Source organism: Girardinichthys multiradiatus, chromosome 8, assembly GCF_021462225.1.
Source record: "Girardinichthys multiradiatus isolate DD_20200921_A chromosome 8, DD_fGirMul_XY1, whole genome shotgun sequence".
Taxonomy (NCBI): Eukaryota; Metazoa; Chordata; class Actinopteri; order Cyprinodontiformes; family Goodeidae; genus Girardinichthys; species Girardinichthys multiradiatus.
The window spans coordinates 35,486,447-35,509,725 of NC_061801.1; the positions used below are offsets into that span (position 1 = coordinate 35,486,447).

At 40.9% G+C, this 23,279-nt stretch overlaps 1 protein-coding gene across 12 annotated transcripts in view; it reads left to right on the plus strand.

The window, feature by feature from the left end:
* vav2 (vav 2 guanine nucleotide exchange factor) overlaps positions 1 to 23,279 on the plus strand; it is a 288,765-nt gene that overhangs the window by 230,757 nt on the left and 34,729 nt on the right. For all 12 annotated transcript variants that reach the window (XM_047372613.1, XM_047372606.1, XM_047372608.1 and 9 more), the window contains 4 exons: positions 1,735 to 1,833; positions 4,912 to 4,980; positions 5,797 to 5,897; positions 23,126 to 23,225. In XM_047372613.1, the coding sequence (XP_047228569.1) occupies positions 1,735 to 1,833; positions 4,912 to 4,980; positions 5,797 to 5,897; positions 23,126 to 23,225 (369 nt within the window). The remainder of the gene's footprint in view (positions 1 to 1,734; positions 1,834 to 4,911; positions 4,981 to 5,796; positions 5,898 to 23,125; positions 23,226 to 23,279) is intronic.

Here is a 23,279-nt window from a genome sequence, read left to right on the forward strand (position 1 = left end):
TGTGGATTTTATAGAGCTGTTGGCTAAGCTGTGAGTGGAAATCAGTCAGTTTTCCTAAATTGTTTTATTCACACTTTTCCACATCAGCATGGATGAATGTAGTTTTAGATTATCAGTGTAGGGTTTCTTATTTATGTTACTTTTACTAACCAAGCACAGGGTGTGAATAATGCCATGGCAATTTAGATTGTGAACTGATTTCCAAAATGTTATCACACACCTAGATACTACGTTATATAGGAATGTACATCAATAAACTGAATAATATGAATCTGAGATCACTTGAAACACAAATTGTTCTCTCAAGCAGGTGCGATCTGAACTTTTCCACACAAGTCTACAAAATGCTGTACATTCACATCTCAAAAAAATGGATTATTGTGAAAAAGTTCTATATTAATTTTTGTGACTCGTTTCAGAAAGTGAATCTTCTATATTAAATTGATTCATTTCTCGTAGGTTTGATGATTGTGGCCTACAGATTGCAATAACTTAAAATTCAATGTCTCAGAGAATTACAATATTGTTAAACAGTTAAATATTGAAAAGTCATGGCATCACAGTCTAATAAGCCTGCGCCTGCAAAGATGTCCTGGGCCTTGAAATGGTCTCCCAGTCTGGGTCAGTAGGTTATACAACCATGGGGAAGAGACAGTCATTGACACCCTCCACCAGGACGAGAGGACACAAAAGGTGCTGCATCCATACATCTTTATAGAACGTTGAGTGGAAGGAAAAAGTAAGGAAAGGAAAGGGTTCCTGCCAGACAGAAAACAAACCAGTATAGTAAGAAAAGAGAAAACGTAGCTCAGGTTATGTAACAATGTTCTTGTTGAACACACTAAGAGTCTTGCAGGGGCTCACCTCCAGTTTAAATTTTAGCCTAACAGAACATCTCTGCCTTGGGCGTTCATGATTTGCATCTCAGCTCATTAATTTAAATGATTTTAACAAGAAGAATGAACAAGAAAGTGAAAGAAAGGATAAGCTCCTGAAGGCCCTTCAGTCAATGAAAAATGAAGGGCCTGTGACTATAAGAAGTATAATTAATTTTTCTGTCGTCCAAAACCCGTTTTGAAGTGTGTTTGGGATCGCTGTCCTTTTGGCCAACCCAGCTGCATCTACGTTTAAAACCAAAACAGAACACCAAGCCCTTCCGTCTTGCTTGACAGTTGATGGCGTGTTCTTAGATTCTCAGATTCTTCGACACATGCAACAAATATTTGTGCTTTGTGATACCAGGACCGTCTGTCTCAGCAACACAATAAAAAACATTTACAGATTTAAAGGTGATGACGGGATGCATTTCACTCTTTATCTGAAGGCAGTCGTTCATTTAGTTCCTTGACCTTCACCATGATAATTAGTTAGCTGATCCAATTTACCTGAGACTAGAAGCAGCGTTCTGCATCAGGATGAAACCTACATTTTATCTGATGAAACAAAATGTGGGTTTCAGGCCAGTCTCATCATTGTTTCATTCCTAAAATCTGCTTAGTGTTTTGACACTAAACAGGTGTGCATGGAAGCATTATATCATGGTGGCAGTGAAAAGATTTGAATTTGAAAACTGACTGTGGAAATTGTGACCACATGACATACTAAGAGCTTCAGCATAAATTTACTCAAACTAGCAAAACCCCTGAACATTGTTCCATCAAATCTCAGTTAGTTCAGCCAGTTCACTTTGTATTTATGAAGATTTAATTATGTTTTTCCTTTTATATTTTCTAGAAAATGGGCATGACTGAAGATGACAAGAGGAACTGCTGCTTAGTTGAGATTCAGGAGACTGAAGCCAAGTACTACAAGACTTTAGAGGACATTGAGAAGGTGAGTTCGTGTGCTCATTTTAGTCTGAGAGTTACAGTTTGTCTCAGAAGTTCTAATTTATGCATTATGGGCATAGATGTCATATTCATAAATTTGTCGTTTTTAATAGATTTGTTAAAGCTGCTCTTTTCTTAGAGTGGAATTATGTAACGTAGAAATGCAGTGAGTTTTAACAATAATATATTGGGTGCACGGCTTTGAATAATATGAGCTTCTTTCTAATGAACACATGTTCAAAATAATTCCCACAAGCTCAAATACATGCATATTAACAGCCCTACTAATATTTGGTTTAATGTCTCTAAAAAGATACACATTTTTTGAAGCCAGCAGCAAACTTCTGGCATAAGTCTGGGTAAACATTTGACCAATTTTATTTGCTCAGTTAGGAGAGCTCCCTTAAATTGGTTGCTTTTCGGTCATGCAACGGGCATTTAGGGATAGTCCACCCATTTTTACTTAATAGGGTTAAGGTTTGGGTTTGGGGAAGCCAATTCCAGATGCTCTAATGATATCAGACTTCATCCATCCTAAAGCCACTTCTGATGTGTGTTTGGGATTAATGTCAAGTTGGATAACACACAGCATGACGCTGCCATTGCCATGCTTGACAGCTACCACCGTGTTAGTGAGTTTAAAAGCCTTACCTTAGACAAACAACAATCTGCTGTAAAACAAAAAGTTTTTATTCTGGGAAAGAAAAACCACCAATCATGATTCCCATCAAAAAATAAACAGGTCAGGGTTTTCTTAAGTTAAAATATTTAACCATCAGCAGAACCTGGAGCCTGTATGTACATTTCTGACAATTTATGGCTTAGAGTCAATCCACAATAAATTCACAAGTGTCCCGCCTTATTTTGGTTTTAAAAACTAAATTCATAAAATTGAAAATAGAATACAAAAACTTCTGGTTAACACAATTAAATATTGTTCGGTAGCTCACACAGACCAGCAACAATAAAAAGACAAAAGGAATCGGAATAAAAAAACAGTCATTCCTTCTTAGAAAAAGAAAGGTTCAAATAATTTATATTTTTCCTAAAGTAACATGATAATTACGCCTATGACGTATACATGAAAACTTCTCTCCACATCTGTTGATCAGAGAGGAAAATTTTTATACTGGCTCTGGGTTTCTTTTTGCCGCCTCCTTGTTGTCGCTGCCTGATGCCCCTTGGCTGTGTGTCAGCATGGAAATGTCACGTATCGGCAGATTCATTTGAGAGCACAAATGTCACAGGAACCGATCAATATGGTTATTATTGGCTGAGCCCACAGGGGGACGGTTATCCCTGGAGCTTTAAGTGCACGTTACAGGTGCCAAGAGTTGCCAAAGAAACAGCTGGATTTTTATTTAATCTCATTCTAATGCAAGAATGTAATCTGATCATACAGAGCCTTGCAAAAGTATTCATACTTCTTCAGCTTTTCACCATTTGTTCATGTTACAGCCACAAACTAAAGTGGTTTTTATTAGGATTTTATGTGCTGGAAAAACAGACAATTCTGCATGTTTTTGAGTTTAACGGAAATAAGCACATGGTTTTCAACATCTTTTACAAATGAAACTCTAAAGAGTGTGGCATGCTTTAGTATTCAGCCGGCCTGAGTTAATACTTTGTAGAACCACCTTTAGACATATTCCAGCTAAAGGTCTTTTGGTATATGTGTCTACCAGCTTTGCACATTTAGACACCAAAAATGTAGCTTGTTCTTCTTTGCTCTGTTTTTTAGCATCCAGACAGATTGGATGAACATAAATTGTGAAGTCTTGCCCCAGGGCTTCAGTTGAATTTAGGTCCGTCCTTTGACTAGGCCATTCTAGGACATGGATCTATTTCGATACCATTGCCGCTCTGGCTGTATGTTTAGAATCGTTGTCGTGTTGGAAGGTGTATCTCCACCTCAGATTCAGGTATTCTGTAGCCTCTAGCAGATTTTCCTCTAGGTTTTTGCTTTTTTCCGTACCTCTGATCTCTCACAATGCTCCGCTTGACTGGCCTGTCAGTTTAGGTGAGCGTATAGGTTTCAGTAGGTCTGCTGGATTTAATGGCTCTATGAGATGTTCAAAGGTTGGAATATTGTTTTATAAGCAACCTCTACAACCTTCTCTGACCTGTCTATGATGTTCCTTGCTCTGTTCTTTAACGTTCTGTAACAAACCTCTCTGGCCTTCGCAGAACAGATGTATTTTTAATAGATTACGTTACATACAGGTGAATTTTCTTTCACTTCATAATTATTCGCTGCTTCCTGTTGGCCCGTCACATAAAATCCCAATAAACCACATTAAAATCCATGGTTGTTACTTTGTAAAATATGAAAAAGTTGAAGGGGTATGAGTACTTTTGCAAGCTAAGTAGTTTATTTCAGGTTAAGGTTGTTTTACACATCTTTCGTGTCAACATTTCTGCAAAAAAGACAGATAAAGTCAGGCAACCTTCATGTAAAACAGTGAACATACACGCACACAGACGCAAGCATCCCAGGTCGCTCTGTGTAATAATAAACCCTTGTTGAGATCGGCGCTGCTAACGCAACACTTTCGTCGTCGGCAGATTTCTTCTAAGCGCCACAAATCATCTGCTCCGCTAATTTCATTAAAGCAAATGTGCATCCTGTGTTTCCCCACATTAGACCAACGTGAGAGTGAATGAGAACAAATGTGCTTCTCATGACCAGAGGACTCGTAAAGCTTAATTGAGTTGGGGTTCATAAAGGCTGTCGTTTTTTTATGTTCCTTCTTAGTTGATCTATTTGTTATCATTATGATGATGAAATGTGGCAGCCATAAAGGAGAGTTGTGGAGTATAACAGGGAGGTTTTTCCTGTTGTCCGCAACAGCCCATCATCTCTATAGCTATAGCATGCTAAGTGTTAATTCCATTTAGTAAATCACTTGATATATGTTGTCATTGTCTTTTTTTCCATGTCACCTAATATTGATTTCTGCTAAAAGCTGGAATTGATCTCTTTCAAAGGAAAAAAAATTTAAATTTTTGTATTTCAGACAAGAAAATGAGATTTTGTTTGTGTTTAAAGCAATTTAAAATTTGTTCCTCTCTCCCCTTCAAGAATTACATGATCCCGCTGAAGCAAGTCTTGAGTTCACAAGAAATGGAGGCTATTTTTGTCAACCTGGAGGTGAGTAGGCGGTCAAAAGGAGAAAAATATATGCTCTTAAAGCATGTCTGCAGGTGCCTGAGGCCAGGTAATTAATTCAGTGCATGTATGGTAGCTGATTGAATGGCATGTTATTGTTTCTGTACTCTACACTGATGTTGTATGAATGCAAAATGTCTAGTTTTATATATATCAAGTATTTGTTTTCAATACAGCACCAACGCAAAACTGAAGATTTATTTTTTTATACATGAATAATGAATGTATTTTCTACATTAGCTGGACCAAACAATAGAGAAACCATGTCAATGTTGTTTTTCAGCAGTGTCTAATTATGCCAAGTAATAGAATAATAAAATCAGAACGGTTGAATGAGTTTTTCAACATTTTTTCATGTAGAACCAGAATCAGTTTTGTTTTAGATCATAGGGTAGAAAACTGTTATTCGTCATTGCTGCAGCATCTCAGACATGCTTGACTTTGTTCTTGATTAGTAATTACGGGTACCAACCCATCAAGCTTTTCATGCCAATTGTTTATTGGGAATATGTCATCATTTTTACAAACTGAGCTCACAATAGTTACAACATATCCATAGAAAATATGCCTCAAGTATAACATCAATAGGCCTGTGTAGGCACAAAGTAATACTTCATATCCCAGCACTTTAAAAGGACCATATACTTAACATGTTAAGCCTGTGTTAATGTGTTTTACAAAGTTGTGTCAAATATTGATGTCCACTATAAAGGTACTTTTTATAGATTTGTCTTATTTCTTTTATATGTAAAACAAATATCTCAACCCATTCTGTTGTTTATTGCGTTGTTTTCTTAGGATATAATCCGAGTCCACTTTGCCCTTCTGCGAGCCATCGACCTGAACATGGTCAGTGGAGGAAGCGGCCTTGGAAAGATCTTCCTCGACTTCAAAGAAGGGTTGGTATCCTGTAATTCGCAGAGTGTTTGACCCCATGTTGCTTTCTTTTGTCATCGGGACCCAGAACGATAAAATCCAGTTACAACACAAAGATAGACGCCTATGTCTATCCTTTTAACTCTATGAGACTGCATTTAGATGAGTAACCAAAGATCAAACAGCCTATTGATGGGATTAGTGCACAAAGAATAAGTCACTAAAATAATAAACCAAGTTTTGTGAGAAAAAAGCTGAGAGAGCAGGAAGCCAATTGTTTCTCTATTCAGCAGAGTAACTGCACTCAGGACTGTATTAGTCTGTCACTCATGTTCCTCTTATCATTTTATAATCATTGATTAGTTTTTATATTCTTTGCATTCATTTTGAGTTGCTAGAACCTTTAAACCCTATCATGTTTTGTTTGTATTGGTGTTATTGTGTAAAAATGTCCAATTGCAGAGTTGGGTGGATTTCACAGGAGGATGACTGCCAACATCAAGCAGATCACCTTAATCTTGCCTAAAGGGGACATATCCACTTTTTTAGCTCTTAAACACATTTTGTTGTGTACTTGGAGTCTGTAGGAGGGCAGAAAAGTTGAATTTATTCTCTCCATATCCTGCAGAGATATCCTTATATTCTGTTTGGGTCACATTTTTCAGTCTCTTCAGTTTTCTCCATCATCTGTTACATTTTCCAACTGTTTTGACAGTATTTGCTGCAGAACAGCTAAATAAGGTCATGGACTTCCAGCTGATCTATTTTGCGTGTACACCATTTTATTTCTCACTGTGATTTTCAAGTCCAAGCTCAAGTATGCCTACGTGAAAGAGGATAAGTTCAGTTCTGTTTTTGGGTGTTATTAACCCACAGAATTCATTACACCATCCCCCAGCATCAGAACCTTTTCAAAGTGCCTGGTTAAATTCGATTTTTCATGGAAACGTTCCCACATCAGAGGGGAAATTCCTATTTCCCCACTTCAAGGACGAGTGCATTCAGCAACATCCACCAGTATCAAGGATTTGCAGAAAGACTGATTAAGCAGTCAGTTCCTTCTGTCTATGGAAAAGACAGACACAGCAAAGCGGTAAGCTGCAAATAACGCTAAAAGGACAGCAAACTTTATTTTTGACATGAATTATTGTGTGTTGATATGACATCCTGGCCATCGTTCTGATAGCAGTAGCATTGTGCCTTCTGCTTATGTTAGCGCTGTGTGCTGCCTTTAGCTCCTTGAGGACACAACCGTACTGCGTGTTTTGAATATTATTATTACATAAACAGTTTTGCATTGTTTAGCCGTTTTTGTCTTGTTTCTGCGGCGCTAGATAATTGTATCTCTGCTATCAAACTACAAAAATGGCCGAAGGGGTTCTTGTGCAGGGCTCCTTGACCCCGAGGGCGGTGGGGCGTGAAGTGACTCGGCAGCATTTAAAGAGACGGCACCAAAATGAGTTGCTCTCAGACGCACCTCAGAACAGGGGTAAAAGAGGAGGCTGTGGAGTCTCAATAACAAGGAGTTCAGACCAAACCATTGCAGTTCCACTTTATATAGACCACATCTGGATGATTTTAAGGGTGAAAAGGAATAATTTAAAAACATGATATTTCCCCTTAAATCACTTTCTAAATAAAGAGATCTAAAAGAACTAAATACATCTTTAAAAGTAAATTTTTAAAAACTTTACCCTGCCTCTGCTACATATGTATTTGAAACAGGCAGAATTTTCTAAGGCATTTTAACCACTCACATTGGACATTTAGAAGGTTTCGTTTACTTAAAGAATGGTGGAAATGACTGGATGATCTCCATCCTACCCAGCTGAAGAGAAACATGGATGATTTGCACCCCTGAGGGGAGCAGTAATTTGCCTCCCTGCTGGCCTGAGCGCAGCGGCTTCGTTGGTAATGGTTGGTAATGATTGGTTTCGGTCATGATTCTATACACACCTACGGAAAACGGGGCAGGAGTGAGCCACACACTGCTCTCCATGTGTGTGTGTCTACCTGTTCTTGCATACATAAGCACTCATACTTTTCTTTGAGTAGTGATCATGACAAATTTTTTTTCTTTCTTATTATGTGTTCTTATTATGTTTTCCCATCTCATTGCAGATGTTTTTAAGAAGCTGAGCTATCCAAGTAACAAAACATGTGTCCACTCACCACTCAGCCACTACAGCTTGAAAGATATTCATATACACAGTATATTTCTGGCATTAAATCAGACTAAACTTTTCCTGCTTTAGGTCAGGTAGGATTACCAAAATTATTTATTGAGATTCAGTTTACACTCAAATTTCATGCATTTTAACAATTTTGCAAAGCCCAAATGCTGAAGGCTTTGCAATCCTCTGATTGGCTAATTCACAACATTTGATTTTAATTGAGGTGCACCTTTGGGCGTAGTTTGAAGACAACACCTCAGATGTCTGTAAGAGAACTGTGGAACTCCACAGGTCTCATTGACCCTTAGGTACAATTTCCAGATGCCTAATGGTGCAGGGGAGATCGGTCCAAAAAATCATACCCGAGGGAATGTCCAGGACCTTTCAGGAAGCTGACTGGTTCCGTTTCTCAGAGATGAACGCATTTTGGGGCAAATTGTGTGTAACATTCCAGGACAAAGACAAAAGACCTTGTGAAAACGCTGGCGGAAACTGGTGAAACAGTTCCTTTTATTGACTGTAAAACAAATCAGGCTGAAGGCCACTCAGAGAGGAAGAAGCCATTATTCCTAAACCAACAAAAACAGATCACATCTGATCTTCGGCCAGTCCTGAGTTACCCTGATTATTTTGGCTGCTGAACTTGGCACAGTTTACGTTGAAACATTTACCTTTATTAACAAGTACTGTTTTCCCAGAAAGCTTGAACAGGGGATTTATTTTTGTTGGAATCAGCTCATATGGTTAAAAACAAGACAATGGCTCAAGCTGATGATGTCTGAACGTTGCTGGCAACTTAGTTGATAAGTTAGGTCTTGGGCATTTATATTGGCAAATATGCTATATGCAACATTATTGGTGAATGTGACAATACCAAAATGGCTTGTGAATCACACCAAAAAAATTATAGCAAAACAAAGACCTCAGATACCAGCCACTGAAAATAAATAAAATTCATTATTTCCATCTAAACAAGAGTTTATTACTGTTCTCCCATTGAGACAACTTAGAAGTTAAGGAAGTTGGTCAAGTCATTGGGGAACTACAACTAAGTATTTTGATATTGCCTTAAACAACAAGTGTCACCAAATATATCACAGGCATAGAGAGCCTGAATGCATGCTACCCGGATAATTATCTGACCTGTATTCCATCCTGGATGGTTGTTTACGATGTGCATACATGTAAATCTAACAGTGATAACAATAACTCTTCAGCCCTACTTCAATCCACCTGCAGATGCAATTAGCATCCAGAAAAACTTGAAATTAAATAATTACATCATACAGTCATTGTGAACACCATGATTCATTAAGGATTAATAAAAGAGAAAGGAGAAATTATATTGAAATAATACAGTAATGTTTTGTGATTGTGTACCAGAATGATGAATTAAGTGGCTTTTATTTGTATTAATATTATAAATAGCTTATTAGTATTCATTAATATATTATTTATGTTAGTGCCGATTGTTATTAAATATTGGTAGTAGCCTTAGGGGAACATACACCAATTCAAATTGGATAAAAAGTTTTTCTATCTAAGGAAACCCAGCAGATAGCATCCAGTCAGTGACTTGCAGCATTCACTCCTCCTGGATGAGCATGTAGAGACAGTGGACAGTCACTGGTGTTGACTTTGCAGCAATCCCTCATACTCAGCATGCATGTAGAGACAGTGGAGAGGAAAAACTCCCTTTTAACCGGAAGAAACCTCCAGCAGAACCAGGCTCAGTGTGAGCGGCCATCTGCCACGACCGACTGGGGGTTTGAGAGAACAGAGCAGAGACACAAAGAGAACAAAGAAGCACTGATCCAGGAGTACTTTCTATGGGAAGGAAAAGTAAATGTTAATGGATGTAGCTCCTTTAGTCGTTTCATCTAGAAAGAAAGAACAGATAAACTCTGAGCCAGTTTTCAAGGTTAGAGTCTGAAAAAGAGCACATAGTTAGTCACAGTAAAAGCCCAGTCAATTGCCATGTCTAAGAGAGAGAAAGGGTTAAACACTGAAAGACAGGGCCAAGTGTATCATCGGTAGAGGGTGAGCATTAAGTTGTTGCCAGCAGAAGCTTGGATGATGCACCTCTCCAGAAAGGTGTCACAGGTAGACACAGAGTCAGGCCAGGTGTAGCTTCTAGGAAGAGAAAAAAGAGAGAACATAAAGTTAGAAGCTGAAATAACAGCAAATATTGCTAAATTGGAGACTAGTGTGAGAATGTAGTGAAGAGAGTGAAAGTGGTCATTATGTCCTCAAGCAGGCTAAGCCTATAGCAGCATAAAATAAAATAAAATTCTTCATAAAAAAGATTGCCTAATGGAGACAATCGTCTGGAGAGAACTTTTCAAACCAAGCATTTACCTTCCATTCATAAACAAATGTGCTGATGACAAGTCGATCATTGTTACCATTTACCTTTCAGTGACATTTTCTGAAATGTGACGCAGGGTTATTTTCGGAAAATGATTCATTAGATTTGCAGATGCTCTCCATCCTGGTCTTTCACCACCTATAGGTGATTGACATACATACCTTCCTCATTTCAAGCCATTGCTGCATCTTGTGTCTCTGTGGTGATAACCAGTCGTAACCATGGGATTTGGACTCAAACATCAAAGCTGCCCTCCGGCATCTCTGCAGTTTTCCTGACGTCGGGGTCTGGCATAATTAATTTGGTTATCTGTGCTTGTAAGTTCCTGTGACCTTTACAACAATGTGCTTGTATCTTTTTTTTCTCACGTTGGCGCAAAAGATGAAAAGGCCTTTTTGTGCATTTGTCATTGAACCAGCAGCCATGCTGAAAATGTCACTGGTTTATTTTCCTAGCTTTTAAACAGCCAGACAGAGGCTGAATGGAAAAGTGCACTCAGAGGAAGCTCCATAAACTAAATGGGCATCTAAATAGCCTCTTGTTGATACACTCATTTGCAACATTCCCCAACTCATTTCCGTAGTAATCTGGCTCCCAGATTTCCAGGCGGGGCCTAATCATAGTGGCACTGTGAGCCTCTTTAGAGAGGGCCTTTGCTCTATGTTCTCCACCATTTGCTGTCTGCTGGATATGTTGAGTGGAGGTGAGGGGGTCCCAATGCCATGTGTCGGAGAATATTAGCTGGCTCCACAGCCTGTCACTTCTGATTTGCTCAGAGAATTCCTCAGTCGCCTGACTCAGCTTGCTGCATTTTGCTTGGGTAAGGGCGGATGCCCAGGGCACAGTTACCCCAATATTGTGTTTCTCGTGAAATAACACGCACAGCAGCTTTGTCGTTATAGAAGACACCCACACAGCAGGAAGAATTAACCAGTACAAACAAAAGAAGTTTTAACTGCTTCTGAAAACCCAAAGGAAAACTCATACATTTCTGCTGCTTTGCTTCTACTTTTTTCCTTAATGCCATGCTGACTAACATTGCCAGCTGGACGGGCCTTGTGAACATTTGCCAGAAGAATTTACAATCCAGGCTTTATCTTTATTGTCTTCCCTAAACATATAATGTCTCTCATTATCTTATAATCCTTTTATATAATTCTTGCCTGATGCACTTGGCTACTTTCAGTTCAGTGAAAAAGATAATAAACATTTGTTCAAATATATAAAGATGGCAAGATCTGGGGAACTTGGAGATTGATCACAAGTGCTTTTTCATGATTGGAGCTGCAGTACTACACCCTAATGTCTTTATATTTCTTATCCAACTAGCCAGAATGTCATTTAACTTTTTTAAGTCATCTTGAGCAATAGTTACCCTGACTTTCTAAAACTCTTTAAAAATTTTTTTTTTACCTTGACTGCTTTTTTGTGGAGTGTATGGTTGAAAAGAAAGAATAAAGTGCACAAGGATGAAATACACGTGCAGTTCTATTTCATGCCTACTGACCGCCAGAGGGCGGTGCTGAAAGCAATGAATGTTTCCTTCGTGCATGCGCAGTTCGAGTAATTATACCAACAGTCACACCTGTGACACACCGGATGACCAGAGGCTATATATGCCTTCGTCATGGTGATAGATCTATGGGTTTCTATCCCCGAGAGGTGCGGCAGAGACCCGGCAGGAACTTTCGTCGGCCAGTCCGCCGCCCAGTTAGACATACCTGGGATCCTGGTCGCCCCCAGCCCAGGGCTCCTAGGGGCAGTGGGGGTCAAAGATTATGCCACCGGGCCGGCTGTTGGACATTTTTCCCGTCAGCAGCTCAGTTTCTGGGCTGCTCATAGTGTGGATCCGTGGGTGGTTGCCACTTTGACCCACGGTTAAAAGGCTACAGTTCCGACGGCAGCCCCCTTTTTCACGCCAGGTCAAATTGACCGTTATCGCCGACCCGGTGAGATCCCAAGCACTGGACCAGGAGCTTTCCACCCTCCAGGCCAAGGGTGCAATCGAGGCTGTAGACCTTCTGCGGCAACCCAAGGGCTACTATTCGATGTACTTTGTCGTGCCAAAGAAAACAGGTGGTTTTCGCCCCATTTTAGATGTGAGGGCCCTCAATCAGTTCATGAGGGTGCTTCCCTTCCACATGCTTACAATGTCAGACGTTCTTCAGGCTGTTGCGAAGGGAGACTGGTTTGCGTCAATAGATCTGACAGATGCCTACTTTCAAGTGCCTATTGCGGCAGAACATCGCCATTTTCTCAGGTTTGCTTATGGGTGTCGCCATTGGCAATTCCTGGTGCTCCCTTTCGGCCTCTCCCTTTCCCCAAGGCTGTTTACTCGGTGCATGAAAGCGGCCCTCTCTCCTCTGCAGGCCTCCGGAGTCAGGACGACTGGCTCCTTTGCGCCCCCTCTCAGGCAGGTGCCGTCCAAGATACGTGCCGCCTTCTTGCTCATGTGTCGCAGTTGGGCTTCAAAGTTAACTTGGCGAAGAGTTGCCTGGTTCCATCCCAGACGACCACGTTTCTTGGGATGCTTTTGGACTTGACAACTATGAGGGCTCATCCATCTGTTCTCAGGGTGGCCGACATACTCCAGTTGGTCAGTCAATTCAGGCTGGGCAGGCGGTTTCCCTACATCACCTTCCTGCAGCTCCTGGGCAAACTGACTTCAGTCACTCGTGTTGTGCCCTTAGGTTTGCTCTTTCTGCGTCCTTTGCAGAGGTCGCTCAACAGCTTTCGCCTGGACGCCAAGTTGCGTAGGCGTCGCAGGCTCACGGTGACGGGGACTTGCCTTTGTGCCCTAGCACCATGGCGAGACGAGACTTATTTGTCCAAGGGCGTCCCTATGGGTGTTAGTGGTGTGTCGCAGGGAGGTGGTCACAACAGATACCAGCCCCATGGGCTGGGGCGCTGTGTGGCAACAGAGAGCGGTCCAGGGTCTCTGGCGTCAGCGGGAGCGCTTCAAACACATAAACGTGCTGGAGCTGCGGGCTGTACACATGGCCCTCAGGCGCTTTCTGCTCCACCTAGAGGGACGGCATGTGCTAGTTCGAACAGACAACACCTCTGTCGTTTACCACATCAACCATCAGGGAGGCACCAGATTGGCACGCCTTCTAGAGGTGTCCAGGGATCTTCTAGATTGGCTCTCTATTCATTTGTCCACCCTACGAGCGATGTATTTACCTGGGGAGCGCAATCAGGTCGCGGACTATCTCTCTCACCAGGCCCCTGCTCCGGGAGAGAGGTCCCTTCACTGCGATCTGTTGCGCATGATCTGGGGCCACTTTGGTCAGGCGGAAGTGGATCTGTTTGCCACGGAGAAGTCAACTCATTGTCCCCTGTGGTATTCCCTAACAGGGGCATCAGGCGCACTGGGCCAGGACGTGCTAGCTCATCCCTGGCCTCGGGTCCTCCTGTACGCTTTTCTGCCCCTCTCGCTGATTTGGCCTACTCTATGGAGGGTTCTCGGAGAGGGCCACAAGTTGTTGCTGGTGGCTCCGTTATGGCCAGCGCGGCCGTGGTTCCTGCTGCTTCGGAGCCTGTGTCACGGCACCCCATGGTGTCTTCCAACCAGGAGGGATCTGCTGTCCCAGTTGGGCGGACGGATATGGCACCCCGACCCTCAACGTCTCCAGCTGTGGGCATGGCCACTGGGAGGCTGACTGGGTGTTTGGACCCTGTCAGGCGCACTATTTTGAGTGCTAGGGCACCCTCTACTTGTCAGCAGTATGCCAACAGATGGCGTCTTTTTTCTCAGTGGTGTTCTGGCCGCAATGAAGATCCGGTTTCTTGTCCAGTGTCCACTATTCTGGAGTTTCTCCAGTCTCTGCTTGATAAGGGCCGCTCTCCTTCGACCCTCAAGGTATATGTCGCAGCAATTTTATGTCATCATGCATCTGTTGATGACCGAATGGTGGGGAGCCATGATATGGTCTCTCTTTTTGTTAGCTATTATTTCGGCAAAGAGGGTTGGCAAGCTGTATGCTCTTTCTGTCAGTCCCTCATGTCTCCGATGGCGTATAGATGGTTCTGGTGTTGCTTTGTGGCCTAACACTGCATTTGTGCCTAAGGTGTTGTCCAGTTCTCACCGTAACCAGCCATTGAGATTGGCTCGGTTTCGGCCTTAGTCAGGTGCAACGGCAGATGGGTCTGAGTTATTGTGCCCAGTACGTTGTGGCCACTGAAGCTGTTAGAGGCTCAGACCAGCTTTTCCTGTGCTATGGCGGTCCCAGGCTGGGTTGTCCTCTTTCTAGACAATGTCTCTCCCACTGGATTGTGAATATCATTTGCCACGCCTACAGTGCAGGACGCCGTCCGCTGCTGGTCCGTGTGAAGGCCCATTCTACCAGGAGCGTCTCTGCTTCCTGGGCTGCTGTGAGGGGGGTTCTGCTGGAGGCCATATGTGCTGCTGCATCATGGGCTTCCCCAAGCACGTTTGCCAGGTTCTACAATGTTAATGTGGCCCCCCCCTCATCCCCTGGGCCAGGTTCTTTTGCGAGGCTCTTCTGGGCCCTCTCAGTGAGGTATGTGCTCAGATTAGTCATTCAGTGCTTTCAGCACCGCCCTCTGGCGGTCAGTAGGGATGAAATAGAACAAACGTTACGTATGTAACTACGGTTCTATGAATCCCGGATGACTGCCAGAGGTTCTCTGTCACTCAGAATTCTTGCTTCAGCGAGAAGATTCTGTAGGAACAGAGCCTCGGATGACGAAGGCATATATAGCCTTTGGTCATCCAGTGTGTCACAGGTGTGACTCTGTTAGTATAATTACTCGAACTGCGCATGCGTAAAGGGAACATTCAGTGCTTTCAGCACCGCCCTCTGGCGGTCATCCGGGATTCATAGAACCGTAGTTCCATATGTAACTTTCGTTTTTTTACTATTCTATTTATTAAATAAATGACATGTTAATCACTGGCAATCAGGCTGATTTATTTTGTAATTTTCATAGATTTAACAAAAAAATGGCAGCAAGTTGCACAGGGAAACATTTTACGCCATGTTTTAAAAACAAAAAATGGAGTACAAATTGTAAAATCTTATGTCCCATCACATATGACATGCAGTTATTGTCCTCAAGCAGTTTTATACGTATTATAGTTCCTGATGGATTCTATAATGATGAGCTGGCCAGGTACCGCTGGAGCTAAGCATTCCCAAACCAAGACACTACCAGTTCCATGCTTTACAGTTGTAATGAGGTTATTTTCCTGGAATACTGTATTTGGTCTATGCCAAACATGTAATCTGTTCTAGTTTTCCAATAATTTGTTTTTATACTCATCTGTCTAAAGATCATTATTGCAAAAGTCATGATTTTCCACTTTCAATCTGGCAAAGCTCAGTTTGGCCTTGATTTAATTTATAGAGAGCAAAGGTTTCCTCCTTGCCCACCTGCCATAAAAGACAAACTTTTGCAGTCTCTTTCTGATTGTATAGAGATGCAATTATACATCAACAGCAGGAAGAACCCATGATGACAGTTTTTAGGGACATCTTATAGCACCTTACAGTCTGCTCTCCGGTTGAACATGCATGGGAGGCCAGACCTGCGCACCTTGGTTGTTGTTTTGAATATCTTCCACTTTTAGACTATTGTCCATACAGTAGAATGTGTTTTAATTTTTGGGGGATCTCAGCATGGTGTTCCGTTTTACTTTGACAGTCAGAAGTAAAACAATTGAAGTGTCTGAGTTACAAACGGGGCAAACCTACTTGTAAATGCTGAGCATTAATGTTCTCACCTCAGCACCTTTGTGGGATTTTAGCCATTATACGTTTAAATTTACAGCAAGCTACAGCATCAGGACAGAGTGAGAAACTTTTGGTGAGATATACCCATCTTGTTTTTCTTTTTCCATATTGATTTCCTAATCATCTTGTGACCCACTATGGAATAAGCGGTAGAAAATGACTGACTGACTGAAGTTTAAATGTTTCAGTGGCACAGAATTTCTCAACATGGTCGAAAAGGAAAACATCTGTAGCATTCTGTTTTAGCAGAAGATCAAATTGCATATGCTACATTATCAGATGTTGGTTGTGGTCTGGCTAAAAAAGGTATCTTCTAATTCACTCAAATGCGAGGCAGATATGTACTAAGATGGTTGTATTCCCAGCAGTTGGATCCAAATTTTAATCATTTCTTTGTTAAGTTGTATGTATTGGCACAATGCTGGTTTGCCCCTTGATTTAAGATCCATTCTTTACCTGTATGAGTCACTGGTCAAAGTCAAGTGGCTTAACAAGAAAAGATCAAACCTCTGGTAGAGTAAGGTAATCTTCTGAACTGAAAATGAGTAAGAAAGCAGTGAAAGAGAATGAGCATTATATATTTAGAGCATCTTATAAGGTACCAACAAAGCCTGGCTGCTTTAAAAACACATATTGCAAGAAAGGGTTACACAAGACTTTTCAAAAGACAAAATCATCTATCACCTGTTAGTATTTATTTCATATTGGAAAAAAGCGACATGGACCACCTCCAAATCAGGATTTGCATTTTATGAATTCTGTTTTTATTTTCTTCTGAGATCCTGAGCAGGCATCCAAACAGAAAACTGGAAAAGATGAGCTGTTAGCTACAGTAATCACAGCTGACTGGCTGGGAGAAAAGGATGCAAGCTGCCGTGTTCATTAGTTATTTTGTTAAACTGAAGACAAAGCGTCTTACCAAAGGCTGTGTTCTTCTTTGAATTCCCTGTATAATTATTTTGAATATAAGCAGGCATTGAACTCAAACTATTAAGGGCTCAGAGAAAATTATTCATTGAGTACCTTGGAGCTTGTAAACATCTGCCCGCAGCTGGAAAAACAATAAATCGATTAAATACGCCACGCACCAAAAACTGTAACAATGGGCTCCTTTTTAACAGAGCTGAATGAGAACATGAATTAGACTCAAATTTTTATTTAAAAGGTTTTTTTTTATTGCTGTGAGAGCAATGTCATTTGTCCCTTTTTGGTGGCTTTTTTTAGACCACATTTCGTTGCATCTCACATTTTTTCTGTTTTTAAATTTTTTTTTTAGCAATGACAAAAAGCCATGCTATTTAATCCAACCTGACCCACTGTGTGAAAGTAGTTGCCCTCTCTTGTTTGATCATGAATTGACTGTGATTAACCACATTAGCGGAAACCTGAGTTCTATTTAAGCCCAAACCCAGGATAGGTTACTGCAAGGAGCATATAGAACATGTCTGACAATATGAAATAGGTTAAATAGCAACATATCATGGTCTGGTGTGAAGAAATACCAGAATAGATGAGAAACAAACTTACTGAGATCTATTATTCTGGAAACGGTTACAAAGGCATTTCTAAGGTTTTGACAACCACAGCCATTATCCAAAAATGGAGATAACAGAACAGAACCTTCTCAGGTGTCAATGACCTATCAACAACTCATCCAGGAGGTCTGAATCTGGTCTTAAATCTTATTGACATGTTTGTGGTATGTCATGCTCATAAACCCTCCAGTGTGGCTAAATTTTAAGTGATTCTTCAAAGAAGAGTTATATATAACTGATTGCCACTTTTCACAAACCCTTGATGGCAGTTGTTTCCACCAAAGGTGACCAAACAGGTTATCATGTTTAGGGGGCAATTACTTTTGTCACATAGAGCCAGGGTGGTTTGGATAGCTTTTATTTCCTTAATAAATGAAATGATTAGTTTAAAACTAAGTTTTATAATAACTCAAATTATCTGCCCCAGGCCAGCTATAGCTACATTGTAGCTTACTACCATCAGTGTGTGAATGTGTGGATGAATGGGTGGATGACTGATTGTAGTGTGAAGCACTTTGGAGTCTCTGAAGACTTCATAAAGTGCTATACAAGTACAGGCCATTTACCGTAAAAATTAGCTTGATGATCTGAAAAGGTGTGACAAAAAAGTTAAAATAGAAGAAACCTGTTTTTGTGCAAATGTTTTTTCACAGCCCTGTCATGTCTCGCTATTCCTACCACTATTACATCAGTACATCATAATCATGATCCATTGGCATTCCTGACTTGGAATATCTTCAAATAAGACCTTCATGTCCCATTATGTCCTGATCATTCATTATATAATTTCTATCTTTGAGCTGTGCAACAGTCCATGGTCCATTTGCTGTCTTATAATTGATCATGGCCACTCATTAATCTTAACCATTGTTCCAGAGTAGCAGGAGCTGAAGGGGTTGTCTCCCCCTGTGTGCAGGTCAAGTCTTAATCAGGACCTTGTTAGCGCAGAACTTTTCTGATGCTGTATCTTTGCTGCAGACTCCAGAGACTGTTTAGATGTGTCCTTGGTCCAACATCTGAATCAGATGTATAGCTGATTACCAGACCTGTGCAGATCTTGACTGCATACTGGGGAGGTGATTAAGCCATTTGACTTGTATGGTATGTTGGACCAAGGACACATCTAAAGTTGTAGGACACCAGCCCTCAAGGACTGTAGTTGCCCACCCCTGCTCTAAATGATAATTTGATAAACAGGTCAGGCAGTAGTTGAGATTCTTTTGGGGACTCTCATAGTTCAGAACTCTACCTCTTGCAGCTGAATCACATGTTGCAGCCTTACCATTTTAGGAAGATTTACAGAGTGAAATTATTCATGGGTACATGCTTTCACATCAATAATGGAGCTTCATGAGGTTGTACTATAGTGTTTTGGGAGCACCCATAAATTCACTTTACACTATTTTTACCCACAAAAAATTTGGAAATAAATCTTAGTGCCTGTTTTTGCACATTTTTAAGTGCAGCTTAAAATAAATTAAGTCATGACATAATAAGCAAAATATCACAATATTTTTGGTTTTTACCAGAAAATGCAGAAAGTTGTTTGGACAAATGTGGGCAAATGCACAACAAAAAACAGTTAAAGCTGACAAACATCTTGAGTTCATCTCATGTTTGGTAATCGTGATGCTTTGAGATGTATATGAAGAGTGGCTGCACCTTCACTATATTTTTCAGCTGACTGCGCAGCTAAGGCCTCTTTCATTTAGCCGCTAGCCACCAGACTGGATGACATTTATCTTGTCATCACACACAGTGAGGAGGATGGTACGAGTTCCCTGAAGTTCACTGTTGGAGAACTGCCGCGAAGAGTTGCATCTCTAGGTCAACATGCCTCCATAAAACTATTGAAAGCTATCTACGTGCCAAGCAGTTGATTTTGGAGTGATTCCAGATGTAGACATTTCTGTCCTACCATCACAAATGTAAATATATGAAGTTTTCTAAATTCTACTGGGCCTAAGGTTGAGTTTTTCTGTAACAAACAATCCTGTTTGCATACTGTAAAGTACAATGGAGGATCTCTGATGCTGTGGGCTTCTATCTCTTTCAAAGAGAACTCCCAGGAACTTTGTTACAGTGCATGGCATCATTAAATTAAGAACATCTGAAACAGAAATCTAGTGGATCTTTATAAGGGTAAGAAAAGCAAATGGCCAGATCAAAATAGTAATGGTTCACCGAACCCAAAATCAACAGTCTTCCATAGTCATTAGCCCCCAGACCTAAATCTTATAAAGAAAACCTGTAGGGTGATTCCAAAAGAAGAGACCACAAGATAGAACCCTGGACTCTGGAAGATCTAGACAGATTGTGCAACAGGGATGGTCAAACATCCCTTTCTCTGTATGCTCCAACCTTGGGAAATGTTTAAACAGCACCATTTGCATGGTAATAATCGTAAATGTATTATCAAAATTTTAAATGAAGCACATGACATCTATAATTTTGCAGCTACGCTTCTAGTTTGTAAAGATCTTGCTCTCGGGTGTCTATGAGGGGCTTGATTAGACTTCAGGGTGCCAGTGCTCCTCATCAACTCACCTCTCAAGATTCAGTTTAAGAGACTTGCCAGCTCTGTTAATGGGGTTAAGGGCGGAGTATCACACCAGCCGTGCCAATGTCCCACTTCGACTCGGAGTCTGTGAGAGGGAATGTGTGCCATGTGTAGTAGCATCCTCCAGGCAAGATGACTTTGAACTCGCTCCCAGCTGAACCCTTCCAGATTGTCAGTGTCCATTGTAATATCTAATGAAACACCGCTTGGAATGAAGGGATATTTTTCCTCTCATACTGATAATGGGAAATCTGCCTTTCATTAGTGCTCTGTGATTACAGTTTATTGGCAGGAAGATGCCACCCTGACAGAACACTGCCTCAAGTTCAGCCTGCTTTACTTTTCTAATCAGAACACATTTATTCACACAATCATTTATCTGCCCCCCTGTGGTGGTAAATGTCTCTTAAACTGACCTCTGAAACTGTTATTAATGTTAAAATGAATGTGCGACACTGCCTGAAGGCTGGGAATCACAGAGCAGTTCAGAACTAATTATGGGCTCAGACAGTGATCTCTCTTTTATCTGTGATATTGTATCTTAAACATTTCAGACATTACAAAGAGCCTTATTAGTTCTTATTAAGCCTCATATTGTAGCTTAAGCATGCAAATTCAATCTCAGAAGACAACCGCAGATATCTCAGTCACAATCGCAGCTGTTTCAAGTGATCTTTCAAATGTTTCAGATTAACAGGCTGCATTGGGTCATTTATAGATTTGATTTATCAGTTTAGTTAAAAAATGTAAGATGATTAGATAGAACAGTGACTCCCAACCTGGAGTGCCTGTCCCCTCTGAGAAGGCCCTAAAGAACTCAGGGAGGGTACAAGACTTTAAAGATAACATGTATTTGTTTTGCACTCACAGATGTAGACATATTTATTTGTATGCCACCCTTTCTAAGGCTGTGAGATGGTCCTCACATAAGACATTGTTTGTTAGAAGGACCAGCAGAGACTATGCTTTCTGCAGCAACTCAAGAAGTACAACTTTTCACAGTAGCTGCTGGTCATCTTCTACACTGCCATTATTCCATCTGTTTTATGCATACCCATCTCTGTATGGTTTGACTCATCAAACAATACAGGAGGACAGGTCCAATTAGTTCTGGAAAGAGGATCATCAGAGCTGACGTTCCCTCCATCCAGAAAGTGTACAGGCAAGGTCAGGTAAAGGGCAGCTATCGTCTCCGCAGATCTGGCTCATACTGGACACAAACTGTTGAAACTTTTACCTTTGGGTCACACGTAACTGTGACCACAGATTGCCAGCAGATTACCAGCAAAAAGGCTTCAAATGTCAACCTCGGTATGTGCTGAATATGCATCAACAGGCATTAGGGGTATACACACACCACTTGGTTGTGTAATGGTTTTGGGTACCTATGTGACAGCAATCTACAAGTAGGTTAATAAAGTCAGCCGTGGTGCAATTATTGCTACCCCCTGTGTTCAATAGTATATACAACCCCTTTTTGTGCCTGGTGACCTATTTCTGTGTTTATTTGGCCATATGTTTGGGACCATTTTTGTGCTGAAAGACCCAATGATGACCTATTGTTGTTATTCTGGTGGAGTCCCAAAGATTTCCATTTAAAATTCCCCGATTCAGAAATCGTGATGTCATATTTTCTAACAAAGTTCTCAAGGCCTTGGGAAGAGAAACAGAACCACAGAATCACACATCTTTCACCACTAATGTGGACATATTCACCGCACCAACAGGCAGATCTTCTTAAATCAAACCTTTCAGAGAAATTAGGAGTAAAAATTTAGGAAAACATCATAGGGGGATCAACAAGGCATATCACTAAGGGGTTTGCACCCCTCTAATTAAGTACCTCCACACCTTCAAGGATTTTAAAGAAATATATTTTTAACCAAAATACACATTTTGTATTACCAACATTTCCAACATTATATATAGAATACTGGCATCCAGAATTACACAATTGAGACTTCTCAAACCACTGTGGTTATTTATTTGATAGATTAAGGGAACGACCTACATTATGTATCATGGAGGCAGGGCGGGGGGTTCATCTGGGTAGCTGTATGAAAAGATTTGCAAAAACAATTTGAGTGAAAATTATTTAGATTTTACTGGCGTTTACACAGAGCCTGCTTATCAAAGGAACCATCTCACTGAGGACATACAAACCTTGGCTGTGATAAAACTTACCTGTTATCAGGCTGATTCAGAATGAGAGCAAAAGGTCAGAAAGTGTTTTTTTATTGCCGAAGGACAAACTGATGTGCTTAAACTAATCAATTTCAGCTTATTCCTATCATTCAGTTTTGCATCAGGCTATGCCTGAAAATTCAGCTCTTTGTCACAAGTAAAACAAGCCTGTAACTGTTATTGATATGAAAGATCAAGGTCCAGTTTAAAAATATCTGCACCGTATTACTGGTAATAAATTAAACCTCAGCAAGTTTCTTTTCTTTGTCTTTTTAGGTGTGCTTGTGCATTTATGAATTTACAGGTATGCTTGTGCACTGTTGCTTATTTATGCACATCTGCAGCTTTTGCAGTGGTGCAAGACAGGGACTCCTCAGGAAAATAAAATGTTGGGAATCTCTAAGATAGTGGCCCCTCATTAAACAATGTTTTTTTAACCATATGTACTGACATGAATCGATTTCAGCTACCTTAGTGTCCGGTTCAGTTTGAGATGCATGCATATTTTGTGCGTCACTGTAAGTGCTGTGTCCATTTAATGTGAACAGAACTGACAGAAAGGTCAAACATACATGCACCATATCTCCTTTAATATGTCCCTTTCCCAATGAATCCTGAAGGGATGATCAGCTGTGACAGTTTGGATTAATGCAAGGATTTGTCCCTCACCTCAGGTTGCTGATCTACGGTCAGTACTGCAGCCACATGGAGAACGCCCAGAAGACACTGGATGACCTAATAGCAACGCGAGAGGATGTTAAAATTAAAGTGGAGGTAAGTTATCTTTTGCACTCTCTGCTAAACAGCTTGGCTCATCTGGACTTCAAT